The following is a 20,159-nucleotide window of genomic DNA, read 5'->3' as shown; positions in this document are numbered from 1 at the left end:
CAAATTACAAATAAATGATTGCTGCAGCAATTTATTTTTGGGACAAACTGTTTAAGAATGGTATCTAGAAAGTGGAACTAGGGCATCTGTGCCATCATTTCAGTTTCCCCACATAGACAGAATTGAATTGTGTGATCCTGGTAAAATCAGATCATATATAATTTGAATGGTGGGGTTGTGGCTCCTGAAGCAGGGGCTGCGGCCACTACATCGTGGAGCACAACACGTTAATATAGCTATAACAACAAAATCCAAGAAGGGTGTCAAGCTATGCGAGGTGAGTATTTAGTGAATTGTTTGTGAAAGGATTGGTTTGATTTTCAATGACAAGAGTAAAAGCCTTCGAGTAGTATTACTGCTCACATGGGCTTGCCCTTCTGATAATTCAACCAGAAAGCACGCCTGCAATTCTAGTGGGGGTGACTGACATTGAAAATTGTACGTTTGTGCAAAAACACTTACTTTCATACCAAATAATTTCCCCCCAAATTCTAGAACATATAGCTTACAGAGAACTGGCACAAACGGCAATTAAAAGGTAAAACTTGCTCGACACAGTAGTTAGAATCCCTAAAACGTGGACTGGTTAACGTTTTCCACCTCCAATTAATGTGTGCTTATGACTTTAATGGGAGTAAAAAAAGAAAATTAAAAAAAAGGGAGGTTGGGTCTGGAAAAGTAGTGTTAAAGTTGTGTGCGGCACATAAACTTGGTTGAGCCTGGGGTGGCAGAACGCTAAATCACTGCTTAGTAGTCACCATGCCACAACCAAGCACAGGTACATCTTATAAAGCTTAACATCCCACCAAGCTGACTAGGTTGTTTAATTATAATTTGCATCAGAGGTGGAGACAGTTAAAAAGCCATCCGCCGACTGTCACTCTGTTGCAGCAACTGTTAGTAATGTAATGCTCGTGATCTTTGAACCTACCCTGTGCCACTGTAGGGATAGCGCTGAAGTTGGTCAGCGGAGCATCACAACACACATTTTTATTTTTTGCACTAACAGTCTTTGGCAATAACCGTTTTTGAAAGGGGTGTCTGATTAGCAGCCTTCGCTTTCAGAAACAGATCTATCTACATCAATTCAATTAATATAAATACAAAAACTGGGGATATCATCCAGAAGGCATTCTGTCCGAATGAGTGGTAAGGATCAGGTCGCAGGACAGTTAATAAGAAAGAGATTGAATCACGAAGCAGATATGACCTGTGCGGTAAAAATCAAATGGATGCAAGGTTGATATGCAGAGGTGGTGGGGGGTGCCAGGGTTGTAGTGATTCATCTTGGTAGTGTGGGGTAACGGGGGACACAAGGTCTTTGTTTACATGGTGTGGAGCAAGACGGGACGGTCGCGTCGTTGAGGGTGTAGAAGAACCACACCATCACAGGTGTCCATTAAAAGGAGCGACGTTAAACAGTTCGGAGAGTCTCTCCGTGGAACCCCACAACAGCCAAGGCACCCGCGCGCGGTATAATTGCGCCCCGCCTCCCTCGCGCGCTAAGGGCTGCAGCTCACCGCGTTCTTCTTCTGGACCATGCGATCCATCTTTTTAGCGATGCGGATGATCTCTTCCTCTGTGCTCATGGTGGCCACACAAGCAGGTCTTCCCCAGTTCTAGCGGGAGGGCAGGCGGCAGCAATGTGGCACTGGCAGCACAAACTGTAGCACACCGTGCCCGGGGCCGCCAGGCAGCACCTATCACCCACAGTCCAAATGGAACCAGGTCCAGCGGAAACAGACGAAAGCAATTGACGGCCGAAAGGTTAGTCTTTACAACGGCTACAAGGAGAGCACCAATCACAAGTGCGCTGTATTTAACCAATGGCAGCAAACCTTACTTTGGGAATGGATCTATAGCGTGGGTGTGACGTTTTAGTCGGTCCAGACCAATGATGGATCTTTTTGCATTGCTTTCTCAGACATTTCTGACGAGCCATATGCGCGTTGTTGTCGAACGTGAGAGCTGACGCCATTAATGGATCATGTTTATTCTTGTTTTAATATACTCCAGGTTAGGTGCCTAGTGTTGTACTGGAGCGCAATGAATTATAAAAAAAAATGCGATTCAAATTGCAGTTTTGATTGGAGGTTTATTTCAGGTAAACATGAAACAAGACTCCAGGAGTGCGACCGTTCTCATTCCTTCCCACTCCCTGCGCTTTCCTTCTCTCTTCCTAACGTGATGACATGCGGCGCTTTCCTTTCTCCTTGTCTCGCCCTACAACGTGAAGACATGCAGTGTATTGGTCTGGGCACAGTGAGGAAAGGCGAATGTCTACTTAATTATTAACTTTCAATAAAATCAATTAACTGAGAAGATATGCAAGCGAATCAACTAAGGAGTACTTTAATAAATGTAGGTTCTTCAACATGGAGACTTGACCTACACATTTCAATGGATACATGTTGGATTGGATCTTTATGTTTAATCTTAATTTGTTTATTTTATTTATAGTGTATGCATGGTTAATAATAAATCTAATACACTTTCACAATTTACAAAATTAAAAGATGCATCGCAGTGAACTTGTGTGAAAACCTTAACATATATTACCATTCTTCAACTCTAATACATTACACAATGTAGTAAGTATAATGTCTACAAGGCATAATCATATGTTTAAGTACGGTACGATGTATATCGATAGATTTAATACGTTTTCCTAATCTCATTATCACTCATCTTCACTTTACTTATTCCTTAAAATTACAATACATGCGTAACTTGGTTACCATATATTTAGTGTTTCTTTAATTACAACAAAGGTACAATTGACAACCAGTACATACATATTGCTAAGATAAACTTATCCACCTACCCTCCACACAACATGACCAAAAAGCGTCCTTGTTCAAACTCTCAAGACTGCACACATTTACAAAAAATGTGAATCCTTCGCCACTTGGTAGCAGGACAGTCTGATAGCAGAAGTTTAACAGTGTCGTAATAGCGATGGTTGCACCTCTTTAAGTGAGGATCTACTATTTCCAATGTATCCGTCTGTAATCGGTATTTGGAAAACACTTCATATATTTTTGTATTTCACCAAATTTTGGTATATGTTTATAATATACTTGTATAGATTCGTTTGTCTTAAGATGACTCATTTGTGTCCAAATCCCATATTTTGGCTTTTTATTTCAACTGTTTCAAATTTCTGACCAAGGGGACTTGGTTGTCAAACCTAAAGCCAGCTTCTCTAAGAAAAAATGAATTGATCTTAACAAACCTCACTAATTCAGGATTCTTAAAATTGTCCATCTCTTTCCTAAGCAACAGGTGTTTTCTTGCTATACATTTTTAATCTTAAAATAGTTTGGATCAAATATTGGATGGCTTCTCACTCCCTCATGCTCAACTCCACTAAGACTGAAGATCTCTGCTTCTCAGCCAAACAGGCTATCTCTTCCTCACCTTCTCTTCTTCTCTTCTCTCCTGGCTATCTTCATTACTCTGCTTCCGTTCGTAACCTTGGTGTCATCTTCGACCCATCACACAACTTCTCACTCCTCATCTCCAAATCTGCCACTGCAGCCAGACTCAACCACCTCAATTTCAGAAAAATCTGTCATCTTCCTTTCAATACTGCTAAAAAGCTAATATCCTCCTTAGTGCTTTCTAGATCTGACTACTGTGCCAGTCTCTGCTATGGCCTTCTGTAGGAGATTTTGTCTTTGGGGCTAATTCCTGATTTGGCAGTATTTTAGTATTGTGGTATTTTGGTGGTATTTTGGCAGTGAATTGGCCTTACCGTTGGTGGTACTTCAGTATTACCCTATTTTGGTAATAGTTCTGTACTATCCTATTTTGGTGGTAATTTAGTGTTAGCTTACTTTGGTGGTAGTTTTTAGTGGTCTTATTTTTGCGGTATAGTGGTAATTTTAGTGGTGAGCATACCTTCTATGATACAGTCCTATGATAAGACAAACCTTCCCTATTTATAACTATGATATACTTCGGGTTGACTGTGACCCCTCTCCCAGACCTAGCGCATATTTAGGGAACCCAGTAAAATCATGAATAATATCGCTTGTCACCTGTAAATTGTGTCAGTGGTTTATATACACCAAAGCCCTACGCTCTTAAAGAGCACCGCTTCCTCTTCAGCATGCAGAGTGAACCGCATTCAGACACACACAACTCTTCTATCCTGCCTAGACAGATATCCACTTTTTCTCTGATTGTACCTACAGCAGTATTTTACCACTGTGGTATGAACACCAGAGCCCCCTTGACTCCCAGGCTAGCTTTTTCCCCACTGAAACATGACATTTTGGAGACATAAAAAAACTCCTTACACCAGATCAATCAACATTTTTATGATTCTGTTAAACATCATTTGATTTACAATAAAAAAAACATAACCCAAACAAACTAGTGCATTTCCAACAATCTTGACCACGTTAGTTCTGCTTAATCTCTTAAGAGAAAAGACAAAACAGGCATTTGTATAGATCTGATACCAAAGCCAGGTGTCACCTCCCCAGCACTATCTTCAGATGACAGCCCAGCAGCGCGGCACCAAGCGCCTGATCGAGGCTCCAGCAGGAAGCAGGATCCCAGAATGAACCTCCACCCCTCAGCTAAGCTGCCTATATTTTCTCTGTCCGTCCATCAAAGTTAGCTCTGCCTTACTTTTGACGTGCCTGCCACCTCCCAAGATTCTACCAATCACATTACAAGGGCCTTCATGTAACTGTGTACTTCCTTCGAGAACAAAATGAATTTTCAGACTGCAAAATAAGACAGCTCATTTTTTTTTTACATTTCACTTCCATGAAGAAATACCAAGGCAAAATCTCCATGCGAGTTTGCTGAAATTGCATTTCAATGGGTTCTAGGTCAAAGGATCGACAGTAAAAGGGTCGAGAGGTCAAAGGATCGAATGTTTTTTATTTTCTTTTCACATATTTTTTTGTTTTTTGGGGGGGATTCCCCCCAACCGCCATTTTTTTGCTAAAGATCACTTTTTTCCCTAAACGAAAACCCCCCAAAAAATATATAATTTAAAAAAAAATTTGATCCTTTGACCTGTCGACCCTTTGGTGTCGATCCTTTGACCTGTCGACCCTTTGGATTTGATCCTTTGACTAGACACCATTTCAATGTTAATCAGAGTTAAGGTTTTGTTAATATGGAAGTTAGCGTTGTTATATATGTTATTTTCCAAGTGCAATTCTTCACAGACTCTTCACAGATAAGAATGCCCCAGATAGGAACGCTCCTAATTTTGTCTATGTGCACTGCACACCAAATCCACGGTTTTCTTCCTGTATTCTGTTTTTCCATGAAATGCCTGAATAACTGTCCCACTGTTCTAATAACCCAATGTGGCATTTCCTTCGGGTTAATCCCATTACCATGCTGAACTGCACCCCTAATTTGCACCCACTTTAAAATGGCTGCATGTTTCATGTAGTGTTTCTTAAAGTGAACACTCATTTTACCGGTTTGTTACTGAAAACATTTTGCTGAGTGCTTTTAAAAATGGGCACTCATTTGCTGGCTGCTTTTAAACACACTGTCACTTTAAAAAACACTGCCAATGAACACATTTGGCTTTGCTTGGAAACACTGCTATCTGTACACATGTTGTTATTTGCATGAATATATACCATATATCTCTACACTTCCGAACTATGCTTTTTCCCCTCTGGACAAAGTTCTCAACTTCCCGATCCGCAACACTTTTCAACCTTTCTTTCTTTACCTCTATGTCCTCTGCCCATTGTCAGATTGGCCGGCTATCTATGAAACAAAGGGCTAATGTTGCAAACTCTCCAACTGCCGCAAAGACAGTAAACTTTCCCCTAAATGCCCCTCTCAGAGTAGTACAATAAAACACCCTAAATGTGCCATTGAGTGGAAAGGCAGGATTCAGGGACAGGAACACCCAACCTGTACCCCCCCCCCCCAAGCTGAAAGAAGAATGAAGAAATATAAGAACTAGATTTATTTGTAGTGCAGGTACTTGGTGGAGTAGTGAAGCCTGTTACCTGGGGGTGTAGCTCTGAACTTCAATGATTTATTTATTTTATGTATTTGATATTTGTAAGGTGCCCATACAACAAATGGTGTTTCAAGGCACCAGAAGACAAAAAGAGGGGGGGGGGCAAGTGAGAAAGATAACAGTAACGGTCCTACTAGGCCATGTGACATTTGGATTGTGCAAGTGCAGTAACAAGAAGTGCAAGGGGGGGTTGCCGGTCTACGAGAAATGCGAAGGGCCAGGTTGGGAAGGGAAGTGCAGGGTAAGGAGGAGAGTGCAAGTGAAAGGGGGGAGGTGGTTAGGAAGAGGGCGACAAAGGATAGGTGAGTGCTATGGGGAGGACAGGAGGGCAAGTGCTAGGGATTGCAGGGGGTGAGGGTCAACATGCTAAGTGCGAGGAGGGGGGTGGACTGGGTGGGTGGGGCTGATGCCCTGTAGAACTCAGAAAGAACCAGTCACTGAGGCAGACAGGGGTGTTAGCAGGGGAGGGGAGAGGGAAGAAAGAAGAGAAAAGGAGGGTCTTGATGAGCTTCCGGAACTTAAGGACATCCGTATCAAGCCTGAGAGTGGCAGGTAGACCATTACAGACCGAGGCTCCTTTGGAGGAGAGATCTACCCCCCACTCTATGCTTAGAGAAGTGTTTGGTCTGCGGAGGAGAGAGATCTACCCCCCACTCACTGCTTAGAGAAGTGCTTTGATCTGCAGGGAATTGGAGCTAGAAGACCAAAGGACTCTAGCAGGGAGGTATTTAGGGAGAGAGAGTTGGATGTAGGGGGGTCCCAGATCCCAGAGAGCCTGGTGGTTGATGCAGAGGATCTTGAACTTGCTCCTAGCAGCAACTGGGAGCCAGTGGAGAGATTTCAGGGCTGGAGAGATGCAGTCCCTGGGCTTGAGGCCAAGGATAAGACTTGCAGTCCTATTCTGGATTAGTTAAAGGGGGCGAAGGGATGATAAAGGAAGATTGAGGAAGAGACTGTTGCAGTAGTCCAGCCCAGATAGGACCAGAGCTCTGGAGACATTGAGTTTCTGAGGGAAGGTGAGGAAAGGGAGAATACCTCTGAGAAGGTGCAGCTGATATTGGGCCTTCTTGGCAAGGTCCGCGATGTGAGGAGAGAAGGAGAGAGAGGAGTCAAATATGACACCAAGTTATTTTGCCTCACAAGAGGATGAAGGGAGGGGACCCATAATGGGTGGCCAGAGGGTAGGAGGGAAGGAGAGAGCTTGGGTCCCAATGAGAAGGATCTCAGTCTTACTGGCGTTAAGGCAGAGATCATTGGCGGCATACCATGCCTGAATAGCAGTCAGACAGTCGGGATGAGAGAGGAGGAAGAGGAAGCAGTAGAGGAAAGCTTGAAGGAGAGCTGCGTATTGTCTGTATAACACTGGAAGTTAGGAGAGAAGGAGGAGATAAGGTGGGCCAGAGGGACATTGTAGATTTTGAAGAGCCACAGCGAGAGGATTGAGCCTTCACGGACGCTGCAGGTGGAGACTGTGATAGGGGAGAGAAAAGGGCCCAGTTGAACCTGGGAAGGTCGGTCGGAGAGGAATGAGGTGAACTAGTCCAGTGCCAGGCCCATGATGCCAAGGGTGTAACTGGGCTGATGTGTCAGGGTGGCATGATTGTGTCGAAGGCAGAGGAGAGATCCAGAAGGATAAGAACGGGTGGAGATTTGGAATCGAGATTTGAGAACAGGTCTTCAATGGTGTTCAGCAGAGTAGTTTCTGTGCCGCTGGCTGCTGTGAAGCCAGACTGGTGGTCGTAGAGACAACCAACAGATTCAGTGGGTTGGATCAGTTGGGAGATTACCAGCTTCTCTGGGCGTTTGCCCAGGAAGGGGGTAATGGAGATGTCGTTAGTTAGCTGGGCAGGAGGGGTCGGCAGAGGGCTTTTTGAGGAGAGGATGCACAAAGGAGTGCTTGGGGTTAGTGGGAAGGAGCCAGTGGCAAAGGAGTGATTACAGAAATCGTCCAAGGCTGACGCAAAGGAGGAAATGTTATCCTTGATAGTTCTGGAGGAGCCAGGCAACACCTGTTTGGAGGAGACTTTCATAGAGAGAGCTTGTCTAGAGAATTCATCCAGTGCTATGGGCGAGAATGAGGAGAGTTGGAGGGAAGAGGAGAGGCGGCCTAGGGAGGCCTGAGAGTTGGGGACAGAGAAGGGAGAGGAGTAGAGGAGAGTGAGGACAGGATGTCCTGAGTGTTGGTTAGGAAGTGGGAGGCCAGTGAAGTACAGAGGGTCAGGAATGGCAGGGGAAAAGTGGAAACTGAAGTGGAATTGGCGAGTTCCTTAAGCAGTTCACCCATGTTGTTAGTGGCCCCAGAGATGCAGACTTGGATATGGGCACTCTTCTTCGAGCGGATGGAGAGTCTGTATTGCCTTGGGAGCAAGTGGCAGGCCAGTCTGTCAGGAAGTGCCTCATGCCCACCACCTTCGCTCAGCAACTCTGCACTTGCTTTTCAGAGAGGCTAGGTCAGAGTCATACCAGGTGTTGCGCTTGGAGACTTGGAGCCAGGCTTCATGCCGATCCTCATGACAGGGGCAAGGATGTCCAGGGTGTTGGTGATAGGTGAAGATTAGCGAGGGCACAGTCCATGGCAGGAGTGGCAGTGGGAATGAAAGTGGCGGCAAAGGCAGCAACTGACACTCTCTTCATCTGTCGAGTGACGGAGAAGGAGACTGGCAGTGCAGGCAAAGGCTTAGCCGTGGGACCTAAGATATCAAGGTGAGAGGACAGGAGAGCATGGTCAGACCAGGAGAGAGGTTTAGTGCGAGTGTTGGAGATGGGGATGTCTGCTGAGAAGAGAGCATCCAAGGTATATCCGGCTGAGTGCGTCAGAACGGAGGGATGAATGATGATGGAAAGGAAGTCACAGAGGCTGCGGAAGAGCCCAGTGGCCGAATCAGGAGAGTCAAGGTGAATATTGAAGTATCCGAGGCTCCATGACAGTGCCATTCTGATAGACATTAATGATGCACCTAGAGGATGAAAAGCATGCCAAGAGTACTTCCTATCTGGTGCCACCATTAATGGGCGACAAAGAGAAAGGGAAGAGGACCGAGATCATGTGGGGAGTCCATAGGTCCGGAGAGGGAACGACAAAGAGGATGTCTGTGACAGTCTGCCTGGAAGAAGCATTGACAAAGGTGTCAGCGATGGGCAGGCCTGGATTGGAGACATTGAGATCTTTTTTGAACTTTTTCCTTCCAGGCTTCGAGAGAGAGGTAGGATAGGTGATAGAGTAGCAGTTAGCATAAATATGAGAGATGGAGAACACCATGGATGGAAAGAGCAGAGAGATTGGACAGGGGGAGAGAGAGACACACAGAAAAACTACAATGCACAGAGAGGCTACACAATGCCTGACAAACTCACCAGGTGGCCTAGCAGCAAGACAGTTGCAGACAAGTCAGGTGCACAAGACCGTCCCAGGTCGCCAAAAAACAGGGTGGGTAACTCAGAGGTTACCAGGAGAGTATATACTGGTACGCTTGGACCCTCTGTCCAATCCCGGGCAGTTTAAGTCTGGTATTGCAGGGGAGGAAGCATTATTTACTACTCCCTCAATGTCACTGGGTGAAGTGGGGCACCATCATTGATATGGAAGTGACAGTGTTAATGTTCCTGGGTCTTGTGTTGTGCGTGGCTGTCTCCTGACAATCCTCCTTTGACCCCCCACAGCAGGGTCACTTATCAACCCTCGGGCAACAGGTCTCAAAAAGAAACAAAGGAGAGATGGCTAGGCCAATAACCAGTGGGTAGTGTGGTGTGTAGTCTTTCCCACGGGTCACAAGCTCTCATGCTGCAAGCCTTCTCTATGTGTTCTCCGCAGCCGGCCGCTGCTCACTTTCAATTCCCGGGGAGTCTTCTCACATTCAAGCAGTATCTACAAGGCACTTGCGCCTCTCACTGAAGCGCCATGTTGCGGCCCATAGCTGTGGGCCCCAGATTTCCGGCCCATAGGCAATATTTATCAGTGAGGCCAGCTCACACAATCCCCCTCCAGGACACACCGGGCTGACTAAGATGGATTACCAGAGCTTGGGAACACCATCACAAGCTAGGATTTCAAATGCAGAAGAGTCTGCTAATCTCCCCTGTAGTGCAACAACTCACCAGCACTGCCATACTGTGCTCAGCCTGACAGGAACTGCTGCAGGTTACGCATCCTGATCCAGAATTAGTTGGGCTGTAATACGGCCCTCCTCACTCCACACAAGGTGTACACCCCGAGACAGCCAGAATCCAGAAACCTTGTCAGTATGAAGGCATGAATCAGGCCGATCATATGATGCGCCCACCTTTCATATCCTGCATCGCTTCACAGGACTGAAGGGTACTCGCTGCACAGCTCCGATTAAGCAGTGGCCTCCCATCTGGTCTTCAATGGGTGGGAGGTTGCATTCCGCTCCCATCCTTGCTGGGGTATACAAGCAGCATCAACACAGGTTATTATGTGTGACTCACGGCAAGCTTCACCATCTTGAGAGTCCTTGGGAAAATTTCACCAGACTAGACCTGAAAACTTCAGCTAGGGACTCTTATCTGATCTTCAGAGGGTGGGAGGTTGCATCTCAGGTTAGTATGTGCGGCTTGCAGCAAGCATCGCCATCTTGATAGTCCTTTGGCAAATTTCACCTATCCTCAAACGCAGGTGTCCGGGAGCTCCAAGAGATAGAAAAACATACCACGGGCTCCCTACCCACTTAGAAATCACCATCCGGACTCACATGATATGATATGATATTATATGATATTGAAGAGAGGGTCCCTGGAATGGCCCTTATGACCCCTATGCAACTGTCGACTCGCAGGATGAAGAAGAATGAAAGGTGTAACCCGTTGTTTGGCCAGTCACCGATTGCACAAATGTATCAGAATATGACAGAAGATATTCTCTCAGACAGCCATTCAAACCGTATCCAGTTGATGGTTTCGAGAAGACAGAAGTCTCATCAATGGATCAGATCGACTGACAATAAAGCCAGATATTGATGACATCATTAGTGACATCACGACATAGCCACGTTAGCCCTGAAGCAAATATGCATCCATGCATGAAGCCACACAGACATGCACTAGATTTATTACTTGTAGACATGAAAAACATGCTTATAACCTATTCTTTCTTTCTTTCTTTCTTTTTTTTTCTTTCTTTTTTTTTCTTTCTTTCTTTCTTTCTTTCTTTCTTTCTTTCTTTCTTTCTTTCTTTCTTTCTTTCTTTCTTTCTTTCTTTCTTTCTTTCTTTCTTTCTTTCACCAAAGCGAAAAAACACAAGTTGCAGAATATACCTGGGCCAAGCTTGCATATGCTTTATTGCAACTAACTACAAGAAGCCATGGAAACACATAGGGAACCTATAGAGTGACTGAAGTGAATCAGGTAGGAAAAGCCAGGCCACAAGTGCATGGAAGGGGAGAGATGTTCCCTGCAGCACGAGGCGTAGAGCTGGTGTTCACAGCCAAGGACAAGGGCAGGTGTACAATTCCTAGATCCTGAGGTAGCAGGCCACCTGCAGGAATTCAGAATAAAATCCTCAGAATTGGAGACAGAAGGGCTTAATTTTGCGGTCCACTCACTTGTGACCCAGCAGGACAGAACAATGCCCATTTACTCAAGGTGGGAAGAGAAGCTGTTCCCAGCGAGACGAAGAGGAATGATACAAGTGTTGCCCACCATAAACTGCAACCTTCAGGGACTCTCCCAGGCTAGGTAATCAGACCAGTAGCAACAATAGGGAACACACAGCCCTTCATGTTCCTTCCTCCTATCACCTTGAAAAGGTATGCCAAGCTCTGTGACCAGAAACGGTCCCAGGCCTAGAGGGACCCACCCTAGCCAATCCAGAAGCTCGATTTGTGAGGTGGTGTAAAATGTTGCATGGGCCAATGGTCTTCCTGCGGCCCTGCAACAGTGTAGTTTGCCAAAGTTAGGAGAAGTCTCAGGCGGAGCTACCTGATATCAGAAGCCAGTAGAATCACTAACCTATATAGTTCCTATATGTAGCTAGTCTAAGCTGACCAATGAGAACTCCCCGTAGGTTTTTGGGGTGGACTTGATTTTTGTGACATCACTTGTGAATAAAAGGGTGTGACACAGGTTCAGGAGCTGAGATTGCTAGAGATTTGTTTTCCTGTATGAGCCCTGTTTATATTGGATAATAAAAGACAGTATACTTTGCCCCATGGCTAAGTCTTCAGTTTTTGCATTGGGGAGTCTTTGATGGGCCCAGGATTCTCTGCTAACGTGGGACATATTTCTTGTGTATCCCCATTTCCTCTGGTACACAACAATTTGGCCAAGTCCAGTGTTGCTGTTTCTGGGCTGTTTGTTCTGCTGTCCTGCTGCCCGGCACTTTCCTGTGAGGTCTGTGGAGTCCCGACCCCTTGGAAAGGGTGATGAAGAGGAGGGGAAATAAAAACTTTCCCAGCCACCCTTGGGGCGAAGCCCCTCAGCAAAGTCCAGCGTTGATGTTTCTGGGCTGTTTGTGGTCTGTGGGGAGTGATCTTGAGCTGGGCTGTGAGTTAGACTTCTATGGACTGCGGTGAGTGTGGAGCCTAAGAAAGAACCAATTCCCAGGTGTAAAAGCTGCGGGGCAGAAGAGACATTCAGTTGTGCAGGTGAAGTGGAGTGGGACAGCCTTGTTATTTGATCAACTATTAATTGGGAAGCTGTGCAGACGAATATTAACAAGCATAACTCCTGCTCCATAACACCCAAGGGGAGAATAGACACTCCAACCTCACTATACATAGTTCAATAAAATACCACAGTAGACATAGCTCATTACAACACAACAGGGAATGTGTCGTGCAAAAACCGAACCTTTGTCAGGTGTGCACTTCACCACACCACTACAACACATAAACTGCACCAACAGCACACGAGGACTGACATTGCCCGATACTCGCACCAAAAGCTCAGCACCTGCTGTATACCGAGTTGAAGCTGCCAACAGAACACCATTCTTCTCACTATCCTACTCCCTCTTCACCCTACTAACCCATGCCACCTTCTCGTTTGCAGATCCGCCAGAGCGCCTGGTGACCAACAGCGTTGGTGACGGTGCGCGGTACAAATGTCTTTAACATTTAACATAGCCAGGGCGATTTCAGTAAATGTATCTTTCCTTGCAACGTGAATGAAGAATGGTGCGTGAATATAGTTAACACAGCGAGGACAGCATCTGTTGGTAACTGGAGTTTGCAGTCGGCAGCTCGAAACTAGCGGTGCCCTGACAGTAGCTCCAGGGACGTAGTCTCCAGAGTGTCCCTCAACCACACGCAGACTGGGAGCCTGGCCTGTTGAGGTGGAAATCATCCACATTCAATGAGTAACGTTTTTGCCAAAATTGTATAGTTAATTGCTCGAATCTGCACAGCTTCCCCCTTTTTTTTGCCAGGCATTGCAGAACTTTGGCCATACTTTTTAGATGTACGGATGTGTCCTGTTTTAACCGTTTCTGTCCGTAATTGATCATATTTGCACATAACTGACCTAATTTGCACTGATTATTGCCCGATTTTGCACAGACCTACCATATTGTGGACTCACACTGTAGAACCCTGCGCAGACCGTATAGATCGATCATAGCTGTATGGACTTCACCCAGTCATATATAGGACAGCATACCCCATTAGGTACCGTCAACTATTGTGTTATCTAAATATTCTCCTGACCTGTGCTCTGAAAACTCTGTACTAAATATGGGGGAAAGGAAAGCAGCTAAACCCTTGTCCCCAGCAGAGGGCCAAAGAAAATTGTTTAAATTATTCCAGGCAATAGACGAATTATCCTCTGTCCACTAACTGTATTGGTAGCCCTAATGCTATCCAGTCGGCTGGGGAGAGGGCCCATTGAATGTCATCTAAATCCGTCACCCCAGAAACACCTGTAATATCTGCAATATTTGCAACTAATGGGGAGCTGAATGGCGTGGAAACTGGGGATATTGCTGACCCTTCAAAAGTACAGGGGGTGGTGGCAGGGGGGATGCAGAAGGATGCTCCACATTTTGTGGCAATGTCCCACGTAAACCCTTCACCCATTCTAAATGTGGCAGCTTTACTTTAAGAAATGTATTATGCGCATCCATGGACGCTGAGGCTTGAGGGCGCAACAAGACATACACAACAGGTAACAAATAAGGGACTCATATCAGGTCAAATAAGCGACTCATATCAGGTCATAACGTCATATCAGGATAGTTACTAGCTACTTAAGTGAACAGGTGGGTCTTGAGTTTTTTTTTTAAATGTCTCTGTGCGTTCCAGACCCCTCAGATCTGGTGAAAGACCATTCCAGACCTTGGGGTCAATTGCAGAAAAGGCTGTATTGGACACTTTGATCAGCTGATGTACAAGAGATTGGCCCCGCCCAACTGGATGATTGGGGAAGTTTGGTGCAGCCTATAGTTACTCATGACAACCTTTTGGTGATTGATATACCCCTATCTAACCACTTTAATGCTCTGAGTGGGGAGGCAGACCAACAGGGTGATCCCTCTACCTGGCTCAAAGGAGGGAAAAAGCGTGAGGGGGGAAGGTTCCCAAATTAAAAACAAGGTCTATTATCCAAGCAGTAAGAGGGGGCAAATCCCTGAGGAGGCAGAACTCAGGGTCCAGCAACTGGTGGTGAGCCTGTTGTAAGAACCTGTAATTGCCAACATTATATACTGGCTTCCCTGTCCAACATGTCCTAAGAAGTAAACTGTCTGAAAAGTGTGGTTAAAAGATTTTCCTTGATCATTGAGGCTGGGGGGGGGGCACAAAGGGCTGGAACAGCGAACAGTGTCTGCCTGACCCCTCATGCAGAAATCTAGGAAAGAAGTGTCTGTATAATCCCTGCTCAAACGGGAACACCCCTAGAGATCTCCCGACCGAGGGGACTTGCAGACCATGGGTTCCTCCTGGGGGACCCTGTTTTGAAAAGAGTAAATGCATGGATACCCATTATGGAGGACGAATTGAGGGACCCCTACTACCTGTGCCGGCAATCCCCAGTGACTTTATTTACAGGAACAAAAACCTTTGTATGCCCTGAATAGCCCTATGGGCTTACATAAACATCATCAGCAGGTTCAGGATAGGACTGGATATCATGTAGCACCTGGGGGATTACCAACATGGAGGAAAGATTGGGATGTCTACTTATATGACGTCTCTAAGCTAAGGGAAGGTGATTTTGAAGTGAAAGCTGCATTGGCCAATAAATGTATACACTGGTTGCGATTTGTTAGGGGATGCAATTCTGTTATTCGTGAAGACATACTGTAATGTGAACAGGGTAAGATGCCCAAGGGGGTTAGGGACTTTATTCAAATTACACTGAAAGATTTAGCCCTTGTAGAGGGTCTTTTATCTATAGAGTCCAGAACCTACCCACCCATTTACAGTCTTGTCTCCATTTGTTCAGGAGCTCCATTGCAAAATTGTAATGCAGCAAGTCTAACTAGTAGGCCCCAGAAACAGTAATGGCTGATGGGATGGATGGGATTGAATGACTAGAATGACTCGCTGCCGCAGATATATATGTTGGGGAGTAAAGTTCATAAAAATGTATTGGGCTAAGGTGGGGGGTGAGGAGGGTCTGACTTTTGGTAGTCAGACATTTGCATTCAGTAATGTCACGCAGATCCGAGAACCACCAGCCCCATTGCCCTATGCTGGCCGACAACCTGAGGGAGATTATGGGAAACCTAACATAAAAATGCTCTCCTGGAATGTGGCTGGGGCTAATAGATTGCTGCCAGATTCTGAGTGAGTACGATTCTTACATCGTTTTGATTTAGTCTGCCTACAAGAAACATGTGCAATGGATCTTTTGAGGTACTAGCGTTTAGCATCTACAACATTGATGCAACAAAAGGCTTGAGAGGCAGGCCAAAGGGAGGGCTGGCAAGTCTCTTTAGCCCCGCATTGGACATGACTTCTAAATGGATCCCTACAGGCTCTGATGATCTTATGTGCCTTGATTTGACCAGTGGTAAAGGGGACAGCCTGCTGGTATTTAACATCTATAACAGAGTTGGCGGAAAGGAAAGACTAGAAAGTTTGAAGGCCATGAGCCTACTGGTCAAAAAGACACAGTCATCTTCTAATAAACCCCCAATTATATTGTCCATGGGGGATTTTAATGTTCAATATGAGCCCCTTGGAAGTATTAGATGGCCTCTGGGATGACCAAGATGCAGCTTTTGGGATCCCAGCATTAGTGACAGCTAAACCGGCCAGATGCCACTGTGTAGCCTTAGAAGTGGCTAGGCTAATGCATGAGTTGGGATTAAGAGTATGTAATGGGAGAGAGCACCCAGACAAGCCGGGAACTTTACCTATGTAGGCCATCAAGGTAGATCGTGGATTGATTACATAGCAATAAGTATGTCAGACTGGGACAGAGCTGAAAGCATGGATGTTATCACACGTAGTGATAGTGGCCACTATCCCCTGAGTTGTACTGTGACTATGGCAGAGCACGTTGAAAGTAGCCCTAGAGGAATGAGGGATGGGAGTTCTATTATGGTCTCGGGGCACTCCAAAAGGGTTATGAAATGGTAGTCACTTGATTTGTGCCTAACCAAACCAAGAATGTATGCCATTATCGAACAATATATTGATGGCATCTGCCTAAAATGTGAACATGCCAGGGATATTGAAGAACTGTATATGAACATGACCAAGGTTTTGTACCCCTTCTTCACCCCTCCTTCACTAAAACGGCCGGGAAATTAAGGAAACAGTCACTGGGCATCAAGGGCTGCTTTGACAGTGAATGTCATAAAGCCAAGAACGACCTACTAACTTACCTAAAGAATGCAACCCAGATTGATAAATTACATCTAAGGAACCTAAAGGCCACGTATAGGATGATGGTAGATACAAAAAAGGCCCAGTTCAGTGGGCATACATGGGATGACCTCCTAAATTATTGTAAGAAAGGTGATCAGGTCAATTTTGTTGTGGGGGAAGAAATTAAATTGGGTAACCAGTTGTTAAGTCATATCCCCCGGACTGACTGGTATCAGTATTTCAGCACTTTATATTACTAACAACTAGCCTACAAAAATGGGCGACTGAGAACAGCATACTAAACCACCTCCAGGCAGGATTTCTTCCTGCCATCAATGACCTGGATCAATGTCTCCGGTAGAATATTATTCTGTCAAAATATGTCAATATTCTGCATACTAGGATCTATGCTGTTTTTGTGGATCTCTGTACAGCATTCGACAGTGTACCCCGCAGTAAAGTATGGTCGGTATTGAGAGAAAAAGGCATCCAATAGGCCCTCTTGGCAAACATTCAATTCCTATATTGTAATAATAGGGCTGGCGTGAGGTGGCGGTTGGATGGGGAGCTCACTGACTATTTTGCTGTGGAGAGGGGGATACGCGATGGGTGCGTGTTGGCCCCCCTCATATTTTTTTTTTATATAAATGTCATCATACAGGAATTGCTGGTGGCCTGTCTAGACTCACCCAGGCTTGGTCGGGACAGATTCCTAGCACTCTTCTATGCTGATGATGCTGTATTATAATCCACAACACGATGGGGCTGAAATACAATTTAAATATTTTTATGGAGAAATATCAAGAACTGTCAATGACACTGAGCCAAGAGAAAACTAAGGTGCTGGTTTTTAGCAGAAAGAACCAGAAGAAAATGAAACTGAATATGTGCGTAGGGGATTATGTATTAGAACAGGTGCATTATTATGATTATCTGGGAATTAGATTCTCAGAAGACTTAACATGGTCAGCGCATCTTGTCAAAGCCACAGTGACCCTGGAAAAATATAGTGGCGGAATCCTTTGCCTTTACGACAAGCTCGGGAGGGGTGCAATCTCACCAGCCATCAAATTTATCAAGAACAAGGCAGGGCTGTGGCATCGTATGGGGCAGAATTGTGGGGCCATTGTCCCTCACCTGAGCTAAGTGTGGTGGGCAATAGCTTTCTGCATAGCCTACTAATGCAACCCAAGGGAGCCCCAATGGCAAGTTTATGCTGGGAATGTTGCCATAAGCCTATCAATGAAGTGATTGCCTCTAAACCACTGTTGTACTGGATTAGGCTCTGGAGTACACCTGGTCTAATCAAAAATACAGAATCAATGATTTGCCTGAAAAATATATCGGGACCTAGCTCTCTGGCATGGCTTCGATTCGTATTTAGAGGTTTTGAGTACCTGGACATGGGGACTTTTTGGGAAAAGCCAGAGGCGCTAATTCATAAACCATTTTCCAATGGGGTTTTTTCCATTATAAAACGCTTCTGTGAATAAGGCCTAGGGAATCTAACTTTGAACGCAAAGACCTGATTTAAAACTAAATGCAATGAAGCCATAATAATTCATTTTTAATTTTTTTAATTAGCACTTTGGTTTACATAAAAAAAAAAAACCTTTGGCTATTTGGTTAAAACAGTATTGCAATATACTAATGTGCAGACACTAAAAACAAGAAAAGCACAAAAAGAAATATCTAGCTGACAATTCTTCTTCCCCAACCAAACGTTTCAGCATGTCTCAAAAGCAGCAGGACCAATAATCAGTAGTGTATGGTTCTTTCTCATAATGTCCCAGTGTTAAATACACATACTTGGTCTTTTCAGATCTCGATTATTAGGCATCTGCAGATCTTATTTCCATTGAAGTTTCCATCGTTATCTTGTCAATTTTCTTTTTGTTTTTTTTTTTGGCAGAAAGTGAAGAAAGGTACAGTACATCATACACAGAGAGGAACAGAAATCACATAGTCACTTTCGGACATTACATCATGCACATATCTCACAACAGTTTGAAACATGGGGGGAGGGCTTAACAGTCCAGAGGGGCTAGGTGCCCAGGTCATCTGGTGCCGGCTGGGCCGGCTCCAACAGTGGGGTGGGGCTTCCGTCCACCTCGTCTTTGTTGTTCAAATAGCTGCAGAACTCTGTCCACACATTTTTTGGGCGAGATGATGCAGGCAAGAGTACAATATTATCCTCCTCGCACATGTGTACCCAGGTAAGGGCTTTCAGCCACATCTCGAAGGTAGGGGGAGAGCGGTGCTTCCAATTCTGCAATATGCATCTTTTGGCAACAATTGCACTTATATTAAAAAATGTATACTTTTTTTTGCATTTTCCCCGGACCATATTCCAAACAGCAAAGCCAGCGAGTCCGGGTCTACTGGAGACCCAATTATCTCCGAGAGAGCCCCAGTCACCTTCAGCCAGAACGTACCCAGTGCAGTACAGGACCAGAACATATGCACGTGATCAGCCTCGCCAAAGTTACATCTCGGGCAGGTGTGGGAAGGGTTGCGTGTGAACTTCGCCACTCTGTGTGGCGTGTAGTAAAGCCTGTTAAGAAATTTATATTGTATGCACCGGAATCTAGCGTAAGAGAGACTTTTCGCGTGTATGCACACATTTTGTCCCACATTCCTTCAGTAATTTCTATTTCTAGTTCCCTGGCCCAGGCTTCACGTGGTTTGAGGGATGCATTCCCTCGTTTTTCCAGTTGCATTTTGTATAAGGAGGATATTATGCCCCTGCCACCTGTTTGCTATATATTGGAGTTCGGGTGCGTCTGGGGGCTTGTCTGGGTAGGAGGGCCACATTGCACGGACCACCGCTCTCAGCCTGAAGTATTGCAGTAGCTCAAGGGCAGAGCTGGAGTGTTCGGGCCGCCATGTTTGGGGAGTGATAAATTTACTGTTTGGGAACAGGTCATTTAGCGCTCGATATCCCAGAGCCTTCCAGTGTCGTACAAAGTGCTGATCGTGCGTGGGGGAGAGCCCAGGGAACTGCCATATGGGAAGACATTTATAATATGGATGATGGTCCTGTGTGGTGTTCAAGATCTTGTTCCATGCCATGATTGTGGTGGCCACAGGGTCTGCCTGGGCATCTGACTGATATGTATGATGTAGCACCAGGGTCATGATATTGGTCCCATCCCCTGCCATTTTCTCCAGTTTGACATGTGGAGGCGGGTTCGTATGTGCGTACCTGTGCGTGGCATGTTGGGCCTGCGCCGCTATCCAGTAGAGGGTCAAATCAGGGGCCGCGAAGCCTACTTTTTCGTAGAGAGGGGTCATATGTTGCGACTTCTTGCGAACGGCCCCGGAGTACTAGAGGAACTGAGCACACGCTAGGTGGAGCTTTTTGAAATATTGTTTCC

General features: G+C 45.4%; 1 protein-coding gene across 2 annotated transcripts in view; it reads right to left on the bottom strand.

Moving 5' to 3' along the window:
• The window catches only part of LOC138497518 (acyl-protein thioesterase 1), a 1,189,877-nt gene that overhangs the window by 298,644 nt on the left and 871,074 nt on the right, over positions 1 to 20,159 (bottom strand). Inside the window, exon 1 of one of the 2 annotated variants that reach the window (XM_069621047.1) lies at positions 1,521 to 1,878. The exons of the other annotated variant lie outside the window; for it this stretch is intronic. Within the exon in view, the coding sequence (XP_069477148.1) occupies positions 1,521 to 1,589 (69 nt within the window). The 5' untranslated portion in view covers positions 1,590 to 1,878. Of the gene's footprint in view, positions 1 to 1,520; positions 1,879 to 20,159 lie in introns of those variants that run through there. 2 annotated transcript variants of the gene reach the window in all.

Source organism: Ambystoma mexicanum, chromosome 5q (assembly GCF_040938575.1).
Source record: "Ambystoma mexicanum isolate Mex_15411 chromosome 5q, UKY_AmexF1_1, whole genome shotgun sequence".
Classification (NCBI taxonomy): Eukaryota; Metazoa; Chordata; class Amphibia; order Caudata; family Ambystomatidae; genus Ambystoma; species Ambystoma mexicanum.
The sequence above is the reverse complement of the archived record's forward strand: the minus strand, read 5'-3'. Positions and strand labels throughout refer to the sequence as shown.